Below are 13,676 nucleotides of genomic sequence, written 5' to 3'. Positions count from 1 at the left end.
TCCTGTTTAATACTGTGATCGATTAGAGGAAGGCATGATTAGGCTTTGCAATTAAATTTAAATGGCTGCACAGCATTCATCTTCATGTGCAGATTAATGAGAATGTCAAGACAAAGTCAGGATAGGAAGGGATTGGGAGTCCTGAGAGAAGCGTTCAGTCTCTACAGAAAGCCCCGTGGTTTTAAAACTGATCCACAACACCTTGTGGCAAAGAGGGAAGGAAACAGTTCAGGGCCCAGATGTGGGTCTACAGGCCGAGTACCACTGCACCTGAGCAGCTCACAAGCTTTATTCTTACAACCTCCCAATGAGATTCATAGAAGTTAGGGTCAGAAGGGACCTCAATAGATCAAGTCCAACCCCCTGCAAAGGCAGGAAAGAGTGCTGGGTTTAGATGATAGATAGAAAAGTACATTTTACAGGTCAAAAACTGAGGTTGGGAGGGGAACTTGAACCCAGGCCTGCAAAATCATAGGCTACCACTGTGACACACTGCTACTCCCCACCCCACACACCGAAAGACAGGAAGAAAAAGCCAAGCAGACTGGACTGGAGAATAGGAGTATAACCTGCCTTTACAGAGTGAAAACTGGGGCTTTCTAAGGGGGCCTAAGAACACTGTATTTCAATAGGACCCGGAGGTGGAGCTCCCCAAACCCCCTCAGCAAATACTTCGGGAGATTATCTGAAGCTAATACAGCAGAACTGCTGGAGGGCAAACAAGCCCAGAACACAGGTCCAGCTCTGCCCTCCAAGAGCTCAGCACCGCTCCCACAGCTGCGCCCAGAAGTCATCCGTTTAATCCATGCACATGGCCCCCAGTCATTTACTACTTCATATGTGACCCTCCGAATGCCTGGAGGAGACAAAACCAGATGCCCTTAAGCCACAAACTTCCAGGCTGCCTTCTTCTCCTGAACTCCTTGTACTGTTCTCCCACCCCAGCCCAAAATGAGCTCTCCTAGACTTTACCATCCATTTCTTGTGGCAGAAATACTCATCCAGTTTCTTATCCTTTATAAGGCGGAGCTAAAATTAACAGAAAATGAGCAGCTCATTAAGATACAACTGCCTTGAGGACACAAACAATGCAATCAGTGAAACTGCTTGCTGGTATTTAGCTGGATCTGCGGCTGAGCGCTCACTGTCTTCCAAAGCACAAGCTGAAAGCTGATGGAAAAGTCTGCCTCTCTTCTGGCAATGCCCAAGCCTGCTCTTTACCAAACCATTCTACAGCATTCAAAACTAGCTACATCCAACTGCAAAAACAGTTTTATTTCAACAGTGAGAGGAACACAGCTATTCCTGCAGTGGCCACATTTCCTAATCCACACCATTTATAAATGGTTACAAATGGCGCTATGTTTAACCAACTTCAAACCATTCTGGAAAGTCAATCAGGGAAGAGGGCTGCCAGAGAATGACTGCTTCGCACTGCTCTCCAACTGGGTATTTAGCTCTGAGCAATCACCAAGATTATACTCATTTTCAAAGCAGGTGACATTTAGCCGGTCATGGTTTTCTGCTAAAACAAAATTGTACTGAGCAGAGGTGCATGCAAGAATCTGGTCTGATTAACACTGATAGCATGTAATAGAGCAAGTTTCTTGATGTGCCTTGTTAACTGCTGCTCTTGACAAATCTCCTTTTAACCTCTGAATATAAGAGCCAACACAGTGAGTGGAAATGTTTATTTTTGCTTTGATTAGGCTGGTTCCAGCCTAGGTGAAGGTAAAACAGATGGAGACTTTAACATCACCCACAAGACTTAGCAAGACTTTGAGATCACCGGACAATTCTCAAGTGAACTGGGATCCTTCAAGGCGGGATCTAGGCCTAAAAATCTGGAAAGAAATCCTTCTATTTGCCCTCCCCCTTGTGTGCCAGGTAAAAGGCTGTATTCCCACCAGATCCATGTAAATCCACCCCAGCACTGACTGCATCCAGTAGCAGACACTTCAGAGAAAGGAACAAGAGCACAGACTGTGAATCTTGAGTCACAGAAACATTGGCCCATAGAAAAAGTGTTTACTAACTCCATGCCGGGGTGGCAATAAAACCCAAAAGTCAGTCAATGTGAAAAACTGCGCCTGTTTTGGGAACAAGGAGTAAGAGCCCATTCAGAGCTGCTGACAAAGGCCACCAAAGTACGTACCAACCCCTGTTGGGTAGTCCAGCCATTACCTGGAATTATTTTAAAGCCCAAAACTCCAGAAAGTCCCACATGAACAAGCAGAGCTGGGCAGCCATAGGGGCCTGTTTGCTAGCAACCAGCCAGGGAACGTGCAACATCAGTCCAGCGCAAAATGCTCTGCAAATATGTCATTCTTTTTGCCAAACAGCCCTCTCACTTGTTCGAACTCCAGAGGCACGTCGGTGGTGTTTTTCATTACTTCTCTATCAAAAAGCTGTAAAAGAAGAGATCACATGAGGTGCTGGCATCTGTAAAAACCTGCTGTGAAATTTTTTCTGCCAACACCAATTCCCCGCACACCTGGACCAGGAAGAGGCGGGGGGTGGATTTTCTGGGCCTTTGCTTTATTTTGTGGAGGCTGCCTGGAGGCAGGTACTGGTTGGAGAGAACTGCACCTCATCCTGCAGCCCAGAGAGCAAGGTGGTACCATGTCAGATGGGGCAGGTGCCAAGCAAGGCAAAATTCATCCCAGCACAAAGACATCATTTAGGCCCTAACATGGGGCCAATGTGGTGCTCAAAGCTTTGTACAGGGCACCTGCACTTGGCACCGCAAAGCAGCAGCAAAAAGATGCTTCAATACGAGAGCAGGGGTGGGATTTCTCTGGGACAAACTAGAACCAGCAAACTGATAGACTGGTAACAAGCCAACTTGTAAATTCACTGGCAGTCCTCCAGCCCCACCACACTCCTGCTGGCAGATCAGCCTGTTAGACCCACCAGAAAAGGATCACCCTGGCTCCCATTTTATTCACAGACGCATGCACAGAGCAAACCTACCTCATGAGCAAACAGCTCCAGGAGCCCCGATATGTCATCCTCCATCTCTGACAGTGACTGATTCACAATGGCAGCTGCTTTGGCCACATCAGGGTAATAATGGTTCTGAAGAGCCTGAAACATCAAGAACAGGACACAGAGGATGACACCAATCCAGTTCTCTTCTGTCCTTGCACAGGTTGGATACTGGCCAGGAAGTCACCTCATTTCAAAGGGCACTACCCATACTTACGTGCCTTAAAGTAAGGGGGGGCATGGGGGGATGTGGGCATGCTAGAAGGGAGGAATAGGCTGCAATTGGACCTAGACAGGTTACAGGGGTGGGCAGATGAGAACAGGATGGGTTCAACACTGACAAGTGTAAGGTGCTGCACCTGGGGAGGAAGAACCAGCGGCATACCTAAAGGCTGGGGAACTCCCTTCTCGTCTGTGCAGAGGCAGACAAGGATCTTGGAATCATTACTGATGCCAAAATGCACATGAGCCGACAGTGTGGGGACGTGGTCAGGAAGGCCAAACACACCTTGTCAGGCAACCAAAGGTGCATCTCAAGCAGGTCCAAGGAGGTGATCCTCCCCGTCTATGCAACACTGGTCAGGCCACAGTTGGAGTATTGCGTCCAGTTCTGGGCGCCGCGCTTCAGGAGGGATGTGGACAACTTGGAGTGGGTCCAGAGGAGGCCACCCGCATGATCAGGGGGCAGCAGGGCAGGCCCTACGAAGAGAGGCTAAGGGACCTGAACCTGCTCAGCCTCCACAAGAGAAGGCTGAGGGGGGATCTAGTGGCCTGTTACAAACTAGTCAGGGGGGACCAGCAGGCACTGGGGGAGTCCCTGTTCCTCCGAGCACTACCAGGAGTGACTAGAATTAATGGTCACAAGCTGGCAGAGGGTAGATTCAGACTAGACATCAGGAGGCGCTACTTCACAGTCAGGGCGGCTAGGATCTGGAACCAACTTCCAGGAGAAGTGGTGCTGGCTCCTACCCTGGGGGTCTTTAAGAGGAGGCTGGATGAACACCTTGCTGGGGTCGTTTGACCCCAGTACTTTTTCTTGCCATGGCAGGGGGTTGGATTTGATGATCTGCTCAGGTCCCTTCCAACCCTACCAACTATGAAACTATGAAAGTGGCGTTTCCCAGTGTGAAGTCACACAATAGAAGGAACAAGGGGGACAGGAGTGCACAGCACATGGCTAGTGGGAAGTGTGGTGTCCTGGACCACTCAGGCTAGCAGTGAGACTCACCTGCAGCTCCCAGAGGGAGCTCTCCAGCGCTCTGCTTTCAGACGGCTCTTCTTCCTCCATGACATAGGGATCTTCCAACAGACCTGAGACAGAGGAAAAGGAACATCTATAATGCACAACTAACAAGCCTCCCCACAAGATGCTACCCAAGCCCTCAAGGTAGAGAGAAAGGAAGCAATCAAAAAGCTCAGGATTGCCTACCCAACCTGCTGGGGCTGACACCTGTGATTTAAGGGGATGCCTGCCTAGTTGCAACCAGCAGACCGCACAGTGCCTTGGTCCCAAATCTTCAGAATGAAATGACTAAGTCCAGAAGGTGGCTGGCAAGGAAACAGAGGTGAGAAGCCACGATGGCTCAGAGTGAAGATGGGAGTCACGTGCTGTTCTGTCCTGTCACCTCACGTGGGTCAATGCTGTTTAAACTGGGGACAGGCTGATAACAAGGATGCCAGTAGTGACAAGCACTGGCTTAGAGAAAGCTGTTCTCGCAGACTCAACAGTACAGTCTCAGAGACAGGGATCTGATGACTGAGCTCCCCCATCAGCCTTTGGCACCTACACTAATCTGCCCTTTTTAAAATAAACATTCAGGTCCTCAAATGGCAGCAGAGCACAAGGCCTTGGGATGCATGGGCACCACTCTACACCTACTGCAGATCACAGGCCCTTTTTTACCAGACCGAGTACTCACTACGTAGGTCACTATGGCAGCTGCTAGCCATGGGCCATGCAGGAAGCCACATGTAGGGCTTCCTGGTTTCAAGACAGTAGCAAATAGAGAGACTGAAAGAGGTGCCAGGGGCACTCTGCACTTCAGCAGAAAGGCTAAGAGGCAGAGGCCACAGGAAGCCTGAGGAAACCCTGAGTGGAATACAGTCCTGGTGACAAGGGACAGAGGGACTGTGAAGGCCCAGGATGCAGAACAGAGCTGGGACTTCCCCTTCCCCAGCTGACAGACCAACCCACCTGCAAATGCTCTGTAAAAGCCTGCAGGCCTCCTGCCCATGCTCCCAATTACCTTCGGGCCCACCGGGCCTGTGCACAAGAACCTTGCAAGCTGGGTGCCTCCGGAAGAGATTGCAGATGAAGGGAATGACCATGAGCAGAGCCTCGGGGGGAGCGGTGAGGGCCAGCCGAGAAAGGCGCTTTATAAACGCTGCCACCAGATATGCGGGTAAATGCCTATTGAAAGTGAGGCAAGGAAAAAGATACATGGAGTTCATCCAGGATATGAAAACTTCCAGACTGGTATGGGCATGGGAAAGAGCATCTCAAACTCTTCATGCAAAATGGTTGGGGAAGACTAAACAGTGCCCTCAAGTCCAGTCTCCTCCAGAACTAGGACTCTGACCCTTGAGCCTTGCAAGATATAGCCAGTTGGCCCTCAGAGGGGTTTGGTCAAAAGCAGACCCCGGATAGACAGAAAAGCAAGGGGGAAAGGACTGGGCATATATCCTGTGCTAGGTACTTACGACGAAGACAAAAACAAATCCATCAAACGGAAAAACCTGGCACGGTACTTCACGTGGTAGATGGAGGGGTCCAAGAGGCTGTACAGCTTTTTGTAAAAGTCAGGGTATTCCCTATACAAAAAAGAAAAGGAAAGGAAGCATAAATAAGGGAGTTTATTTGGCTTTTATTATGGCCTTGCTCAGACTAGGCTCCTAATCTAGAAACTGGCTCATGTAGGTCCTTTCAAGTGAACTACCAGAGATGGAAGTTCCTCTCTGCAGCTTGACAGACAAGGTTCCTTGGGTGAATTTGATATCTTTTATTAGACCAACCCAAATACTTGGAGAATAGTTATTAAGCAAGCTTTCGGGTTCAAAAACCCTTCGTCAGGCTAAGGAAGCTTGAAGAAAGGGACCTTAACTTTACATCAAATTATTGCCAATATTCTATGGCAACAGCCTGAGACAAACTGGGGCATCCGTGGAAAATTAGACCAGCTTTTCAGAAGTTAAGCACCCGAGATCTGATCCGGATGACATGATGGGCTCCATCCCCCACAAAACACCACAAATTAGGGCTGATTAGCAACAGCTCAACATCCCACATGCTGAGCATCTAGTGAGGGCATTTTAGAGCACAAAGATCTGGAGAATGCACTTCCATCCCTTTTATTTATACACACGCGCGCGCGAAAAGAAGAAACCTCAGGCAAAACATCATCCAAACAAAAATCCCTTCCTTTAAATAAGACAACATTCTTTCTACTTACAGGTTATGCTGATGAATCAGAACAAATAACCCATTTAAGGCTAAAAGACTGATCGCGCCACCTGTAAGAAAGCAAAGCAGATATAAAAATGTGGCAAAAGCTGACAGTTGTCACCGATTTCTGTAGCAAGGTTTTTGGTTGTAGCCATGTTGGTCTAATGACATTGCAACAATGTTCTTTGTAAGCTTTCAGGCACAAGTACCCTTCTTCAGGCGTACAGGGACTCTGCTGCTCTGGAGATCTCAGAACAACAACAGAGCCTCCCTATGCCATTTCTGTGGCAAAACATTAAAGAAAGAGCATGACATTCAAAACACTTAAAGCTGAACAGCTTCCCCTGAAGTAAGAAAATAGTGACAACTGGCTGTAAAATTCCAAAGGACAGCAATCCAACTAAATTTCCAAAGGCTCACAGATCACTTACAACCCTGCTTTGTTATTAAAAAAACTTTAGCCATAGTTAGAACAGGCCCAAGTAGGGCACGGGGCTGAAAGAAGCGCGTACGTGCTGCCCTAGTGCCCCAGGAAGGAAATCAGAAGTCCAGGGAAGCTCCTCAGAAGTAGCAGCACCTCCACAGGGAAGTGGTGTATCTTGAGTCCAAACACAGCACAGCTGCAAGTCTGCACTGTTTTGCGGTGGTGTGGGCTGAATGGGGTTGATTTAAGACAGCATTACAGCCTGTCTTTTTCTAAACTTTGTCCTTATAGGCAAAGGCAACGGATTAAAGCTGGGCTCATACAACAAAGCTATTTCTTGGGAGAATAACAAGCACAGAGAAATATATCCGGTTTACTCCTCCTGCCCTTACCCTCCAGGGTCCTGAGAACTGCCCCAACCCCCTTCCAGCCAAAGATTATAGCACTTCTGATTTGCCACGTGGGTCCCTCCTTCAATCACTTCCCACAGAGACGGAGCACAACCAGCACACATCTACCCTGCTCAGGCTTTAGCCCTACAGTCCTTTGTCATTCTCCGAGGTGCATAGGATCCAGCATCTCTACCCACCTATGTCATAGGCTGCTGTCAGGAAGTCTATCATGAGGGTGGGTTCGTTCATGTGAGGCAGGATGGAGTCATGCAGAATCATAAGAACCTTTTTGTACAGACTGGTGGGTAGCTGTGAGGGAGGAAACAAGACATTCAAACCATGGGGGCTGGGAGGAATCCTAAGGACAGCAATTTCATAAAGAGCTGCGGCAGCCAGGGGAAAATATCAGAAAGCATTGGACAGATCTGGCCTGGCTTAGAAACAATGGGCCTGATCTTGCAAGTCACTCCAGAAGACTGACCAGAACCTCCCTGAAATCTATGGGGCTCCATGCCCAAATCTGGGGGGCTCTGCACAGGGCTCCAGACTCAGAGCAACTCCTGGTATTCAGAGCTGGCTAGTATGCATTAGGGGGAAATCAGAAAGACATAAATTAGAGTGTGCCAAAGGAGCATTAAGAGAAATAAATACATAGGTCAAATATCAGGGCAGTGTAAGGTGACTTCCACCCAGCATTTAATCCCAGAGCACAGGCAACAGTGAATTTGCCTGCTTCAATCTACTGCCTTCTGAGCATCCACTCCAGGGTTAAGCTGTACAGAGGGTGTGTAAAGATTTCCAGGCCTGAATTGCAGCAGATGAAAAAACAACAGGAGACAGCAAATGAATTCACCACTCACCTTGTATTTCAGGAAGACCAGCCACATCCTCTCAAAGGCCCGCTTGTGCTCCTTAAAACAAGGATGAGCAAACCATAAGCTCAGAGAACTGACAAGGACAAGGTACAACTTTGCCAGCCCCTCAAACAACGGGTTACCTTGAGCTTTGACACCTTCCATTCCTCCAGGTGATCTGTTTAAAGATAAAAGCAAAACAAGTTTAAGGTTAATTTGAAAGGGCAAGTAATGAAGAAAAAACACCCCCAGCTGTTCCCTTTGAAATAGCTGCATGCTGATGATCACAGTCGGCCACTGTCAGTGGAGTGAATTTAAGTTCCATTTCAGTCGAAATCTAAATGGGGCTGTGTGAGGCAAGGTGTTCCCAGGCAACTCAAGCAAAGTAATTAAACAGCAAAAGACTTTCTCCTGCTGCTGCGGTTTGATCTAATATATAGAGAAAATAAATTTAGCTTCTGAGTTATTCAGCTGCTACGGTTTGTTAAAGCCATCTCCGTTAAGAAGCAGTGAATGAAAAGGGAAGATAACATGCCAACTGAATGGACCAAAACCAGCCACATGCCAGTCTGGAGCTGATAATTTTGAACCAGATTGATACATCTAAATCCTGTATGACATTTCTTACTCCAGCTCACACACCACCCATCAGACTTTTACTATCCCCAAAAGTGGCTAAAAATGATGGCTCTGAGAGGCAGTGCAGGGCAGAAAAGTGGAGGGCTCTCAAAAGCATATAAAAAGAACTGCATCCCCTAAATCAAAGCATGGAGAAAGACAAGTATCAGAAAATACTAACAGAAGTCAATACTCTGATGTGCAGGGTAAAAACTTGAGTATGCTTTCTCTCTTATATGTAAAACATCCCAGTAATAGCAACTAACCTTGCTTCACCATAAAATTGACAAGCTCAGTCTCTCTGCTCGGCATGCTAATGGATGAAATGATGGAAAATACATTTTGCTGGTACACAGGCAGTGGAATCTAGGAAGGGAAAGAAAAGGATGTACAGAGGTTAGTTATACAAAGGATCCCAGGGCACATTCATGCACTTTATGTGCAGTGACAGGATTTACCTAGACAAAAATATTAAAGCAAAGACCTGGAGTTAATACCAGGCACAGACCAGCACTGGCAGGGTCTTAATTAACACTCCCACTCTCGAGTTTTATAGTCTATATAGTCTCATCTCTGATTCTGCAAATCAAAAACCCTGCTGATGACATCAGAGAAAGCAAACTAACTATATGTTCATCCATTAGAGAGACAACAGAATCAAAAGCTTTCCTCTGCTTTTGAGGAAAGCAGGGATAAAGGTCGGGGTAAAGGAGAAACCAGAGCCTCATCAATGAGCTTCTGTAAAGCTAATCACAGACCCCCCCTTTGGCCAGTCCTAGCTAATCCTGAGGGCAGCTCTCTGCAAAACTGGGTCAGACAAATAAAAAAGGGTGGCGGTATCTCAACACATGGAAGCTAGCGCACACATCTGCCTGTTTTAGATCCTAGCGCTCAGATACCACCACTGTGCAGCGGAGGAGCCTTCCCAGGTACAGGTGGCAACACCCACACTGCCTGCTAGTGGTGGTTTCCACAGTGAGGGTCTCCCAGGCCCACCGTGGCCGCAATACCCCATTACCTTCTTAGTCTTCTGCATGACTTGCCCAATATTTTCAGTCACTGCCTTCATCACGAAGTACCGGACATCGTCATACTCCAGATATTCCTGGAAGCGTGAGATCAGGAGCGAGGAATCTTCTTCACAGGGAATTAAGCTATCCACCACCAGCTAGCAAAGGGGGTTAATTAAAAAGAAAAAAGCAGCAAGTCAGCATCTAATGCACACTAGTAGCCCTGGAGAGATATTTGGTTGGCTGGAACCTAATTTAGACCTTTAGCATTTCCCCAAACACAAGGAAGCTGGTGGCTAAGCTTTCTGCTTCAGAGTCTGAGCATGAACGCAGGCTCCCTCTGTCTGGGCTTTGCACATGACAATGTGTCTGACAGTGGTGACAGCTCCCAAGCCCCAAAACTTACTTTTAAAACCTCACGAGGAAAAATGAAACTGCCTTTCCACTCTGCTTTGACCAGCGGGTGCTCCCCTTCCACCTCCACAAACTTCATCAGGGTGCAGAGTGACGTTTCCTTTCAAGGAGACAAAAGGAAGGTTTTCAGAGACACAGTAAATGCTTCAGAGCTGCTCATCGTACTTGGATTCGGTCCCTTTAGCATGGAGGCAGGCGTGCTGGCTACAGACACCAGTGCGAGAGGTGCTGTCTTGGGGAGGAGGCTCACGGGGTAGGAAGGATAAAAGAACTAGTACGTCAGGCAGCACAGGCATTATTAAGAGCACATCCTATTGCTTGCCAGTCTCACCCTGAAGACAGCAACTCCAGCAGACCCATTTACCATGGACACACACCTTGCTGGTGTTATTTGACCCCAGCAGTCTTTCCTGCCCAGAGTAGGCGGTTGGACCCGATCATCTCACGAGGTCCCTTCCAGCCCTAAACTTCTGTGAATCACAGCTGGACACTGGTAGAAGATGGACGAGGACATTCGTCTTGTGTGACACAAATGGCACCTTCCCTTTCCTGCGCTCCTTTGTGGCAGTTCAGTCAGATTCATCAAGGGATTCTTGGAGGAAAGGGGCACCGGGAGCAAGGGGCACGGGCTCCGAATCACAGCTTCCTCAACCTCAAGTGCTGGGGGCTTGGAAATGAGAGAGGAAAAATCCCTGGTCCTACCCAACTCGCTCTCCCTGCCAGCAGCACTTTGACCCCGTGCAACAGGAGACCGGGCAAGATGGACCTATGGTCTGACTCGCTCCACGGCAACCAGAGATGTGGGTTTTCTGGAAAATTTTGATGGTCCCAAATAGAGCGTGATCTGATTTACCATGTTTACTTGACTTACATGTAGTAAACAAAACTAAAAAAGTACCCTCATGTTAATTTTATGTCCCAATAGCCAAGTATTTTATGTCCCAATAGCCAAACAAGTATTTGAACTGAAATATTTGATTAGGAAAAAAATTAAATGCAGCACACTTAATGTGGTTTAAACGTTGTCTTCAAACAAATTCAAAGCTTTATGCGGACAGAAAGTATTTTGATCGGGATGCTTGTAAAAATGTAAAGACAATACACCATAGCACGTGCGTCCCTTACATTGTTTAAGAAAAAAAATGAAGGTGCTGAAAACCACTGACACTAATTTTAGCACACCCAAAGAACTGTGCGTGATATGCCGTGCTTTAGTTTTGATTTGACCAATTAGGTGAATTCATAACTTGATTTTTGGTTTGGATTATTATGCGAGTGTAATGACCCTGCTGTTTACACATCAATAAAACACAAAGGCGCTCCCTCACACACTTCCTGGAGATAATCACCTGAAAAACCTGCAATCCAACTCCCAAATGAATGACAACTTTGAAACTACCACAGCTTGCCTAAGGTTGCATTGGCATCCGTTCATCGTTACGAATGAATCCGATGAAACAATGAATGTTTAAAAACAGAAGATTTCCCACGGAAAAATAAAATCTCCAATGCGTTTTCCGTTGGGGAAAATTTTCCGCCCCGCATCTCTGAAGGCAACTCCCGCAGCCTCAGAAAGGATGAAAAGGAGAAGGCAGGTTAAAAAGGAGATCTTCCTTTTTAATTCCTTCTTGATTAGGGTGGCCCATCATAGAGGGCAGCGGGGTTGTCCTCTATTGATACAAAACCTGATGCCTTTATGTCGTGTTTGTCTCTTGGAAGACGGGACCCGCGCGCCTTCCTGTCTTCAAGAGAAAGACCAGCCGGATTCGCTGGGACCGGCCGAGGGGGCTCCCGCGTTGGCTTTGCACAAAGGCATTCGGGGAGCGGAGAAAAGCGCCGCACGCTGTCGTCTTAACGGCTTACCTTGACCTCGAAGCAGGGGTGTCCCATGAGCTCGGCCAAGCAGCGCACGCAGCTGCGGTAGCGATGCCTCATCCAGATCTTGTACTGCTCCTCCGCGCTGCAGCCATCTGCGGGCAAAGCGAGCACAGGGGGTTTTTTAGCCTCGGGTCCTTGCGGGGCAGGGGGCTGAAGTGGGAAAAGACAAGGGGGGGGGGGTGTCCCACCCCGGGCTCCCCCCGCGGGGCACGGACCGGGCAGCGGGGCGTCCTCCGGGGGCAGGGCGCCGGCCAGCAGGTCGCCGCGCCGCAGCAGCGCGGGGAAGAGGCGGGCGCAGGCCCGCAGCGCGCCCAGCACCGGCCCGGCCGCGCCCGCCTGCAGCGGCTCCAGCACCTCGAACACGCGGTTGGCGCAGGCCCGGCTCCGCAGCACCGCGCCCGCCGCCTCCTCGCAACGCGCTGCCATGGCCCGGCCCGGCCCGGCACGGCCCACGTGGCGCGCGCCGGAAGCCCCCGACTTCCGCATCCGCTTCCGCTTCCCTGGTGCTCGGCGCAGGAGCCTGGAGCCAGCCCGGGGGAGGGGAAGGACAGCGTGGGAAGCAGAAGGGACATCTTCCTTTTTAATTAGCGCTTCGTTAGCGTGGCCCAGCGCAGGGGGACAGCGCGGTTGTCCTCTTTTGAAACGAAACCCGACGCCTTTATGTCCTCTGTTTTTTCTTGGAAGAAGGGAGAAAAAGAGGAAGAGAAGGATGTAATAGAGAGCTATTTTATCTGAAAAAAAAAAAACAAGAGGACGTAAAGGCGTCGGGTTTCGTATCAATAGAGAACAACCCAAGAGAAAAAGGATATAAAAAGGTACGGGGTTTCGTGTCAATAGAGGAGATAAAGGTACAGGGTTTCGTATCGATAGAGGACACGGGATGAAAAAAAAAATAGAAGCCATAAAGGCGTCAGGTTTCGTATCAATAGAGAACGACCCAAGAGAAAAAGAGGATATAAAAAGGCATGGGGTTTTGTATCAATAGAGGATATAAAGGCACCGGGTTTCGTATCAATAGAGGAGATAAAGGTACGGGGTTTCGTATCAATAGAGGACATGGGAAGAGAAAAATAGAGGATATAAAGGCGTCAGGTTTCGTATCAATAGAGAACGACCCAAGAGAAAAAGAGGATATAAAAAGGCACGGGGTTTTGTATCAATAGAGGATATAAAGGCGCCGGGTTTCGTATCAATAGAGGAGATAAAGGTACGGGGTTTCGTATCAATAGAGGACATGGGAAGAGAAAAATAGAGGATATAAAGGCGTCAGGTTTCGTATCAATAGAGAACGACCCAAGAGAAAAAGAGGATATAAAAAGGCATTGGGTTTCATATCAATACAGGAGATAAAGGTACAGGGTTTCGTATCAATAGACAACAACCGAAGAGAAAAAAAGAGAGGCTGTAAAGGCACGGGTTCGTATGGACAGAGGAGCAGAAAACTGGAATGTCCCCTACGACGGCCGCCCTATTCTCAATACACGCGTCTTGCTTAAAATATGGGGATAAGTCATGACGCATCCCGAAGCTGCAGGGCTGCGTACCCACGGGGTAGCAAGGACAGGAGATGGATGGTAATGTTTAAAAGGGACACAAAACGGGGAGGGAGAGGAGGATTCAACCAAAAAGAAAACCCATTTTCAGAAGCAGAACGTT

General features: G+C 48.3%; 1 protein-coding gene across 2 annotated transcripts; it reads right to left on the bottom strand.

Annotated features, from left to right (window-relative positions):
• Positions 1-1,676: 1,676 nt before the first annotated feature.
• NOC4L (nucleolar complex associated 4 homolog) lies at positions 1,677-12,464 on the bottom strand. Of its 2 annotated transcripts, none has more exons than XM_006269002.3 (14): positions 12,236-12,464; positions 12,006-12,112; positions 10,135-10,242; positions 9,737-9,886; positions 8,985-9,084; positions 8,244-8,278; positions 8,107-8,157; positions 7,444-7,555; positions 6,438-6,498; positions 5,689-5,799; positions 5,235-5,398; positions 4,217-4,299; positions 2,974-3,087; positions 1,677-2,408 (listed from the first exon to the last, which is right to left on the bottom strand). In XM_006269002.3, exons 1-14 carry the CDS (start codon positions 12,444-12,446, stop codon positions 2,292-2,294), a joined length of 1,524 nt encoding a protein of 507 aa, XP_006269064.3. In that variant the 5' UTR covers positions 12,447-12,464; the 3' UTR covers positions 1,677-2,291. The 2 variants fall into 2 exon arrangements, with proteins under 2 accessions (XP_006269064.3, XP_059569427.1); XM_059713444.1 differs by having other exon boundaries at positions 12,375-12,450.
• Positions 12,465-13,676: the final 1,212 nt, after the last annotated feature.

This window comes from Alligator mississippiensis, chromosome 10 (genome assembly GCF_030867095.1).
Source record: "Alligator mississippiensis isolate rAllMis1 chromosome 10, rAllMis1, whole genome shotgun sequence".
NCBI lineage: Eukaryota > Metazoa > Chordata > Crocodylia > Alligatoridae > Alligator > Alligator mississippiensis.
This window is presented reverse-complemented; position numbering and strand designations above follow the sequence as displayed.

Bases quoted from the DNA above. Each gene is read 5' to 3' on its own strand.
- NOC4L (XM_006269002.3), bottom strand. From the start codon at position 12,446: ATGGCAGCGCGTTGCGAGGAGGCGGCGGGCGCGGTGCTGCGGAGCCGG. The intron at 6,499-7,443 runs GTGGGTAGAGAT...GCTTTCTTACAG, and splicing joins GACAGCAGCCTATGACATAG to GTGGCGCGATCAGTCTTTTA. The intron at 2,409-2,973 runs GTAGGTTTGCTC...CTTCTTTTACAG, and splicing joins TGGAGCTGTTTGCTCATGAG to CTTTTTGATAGAGAAGTAAT.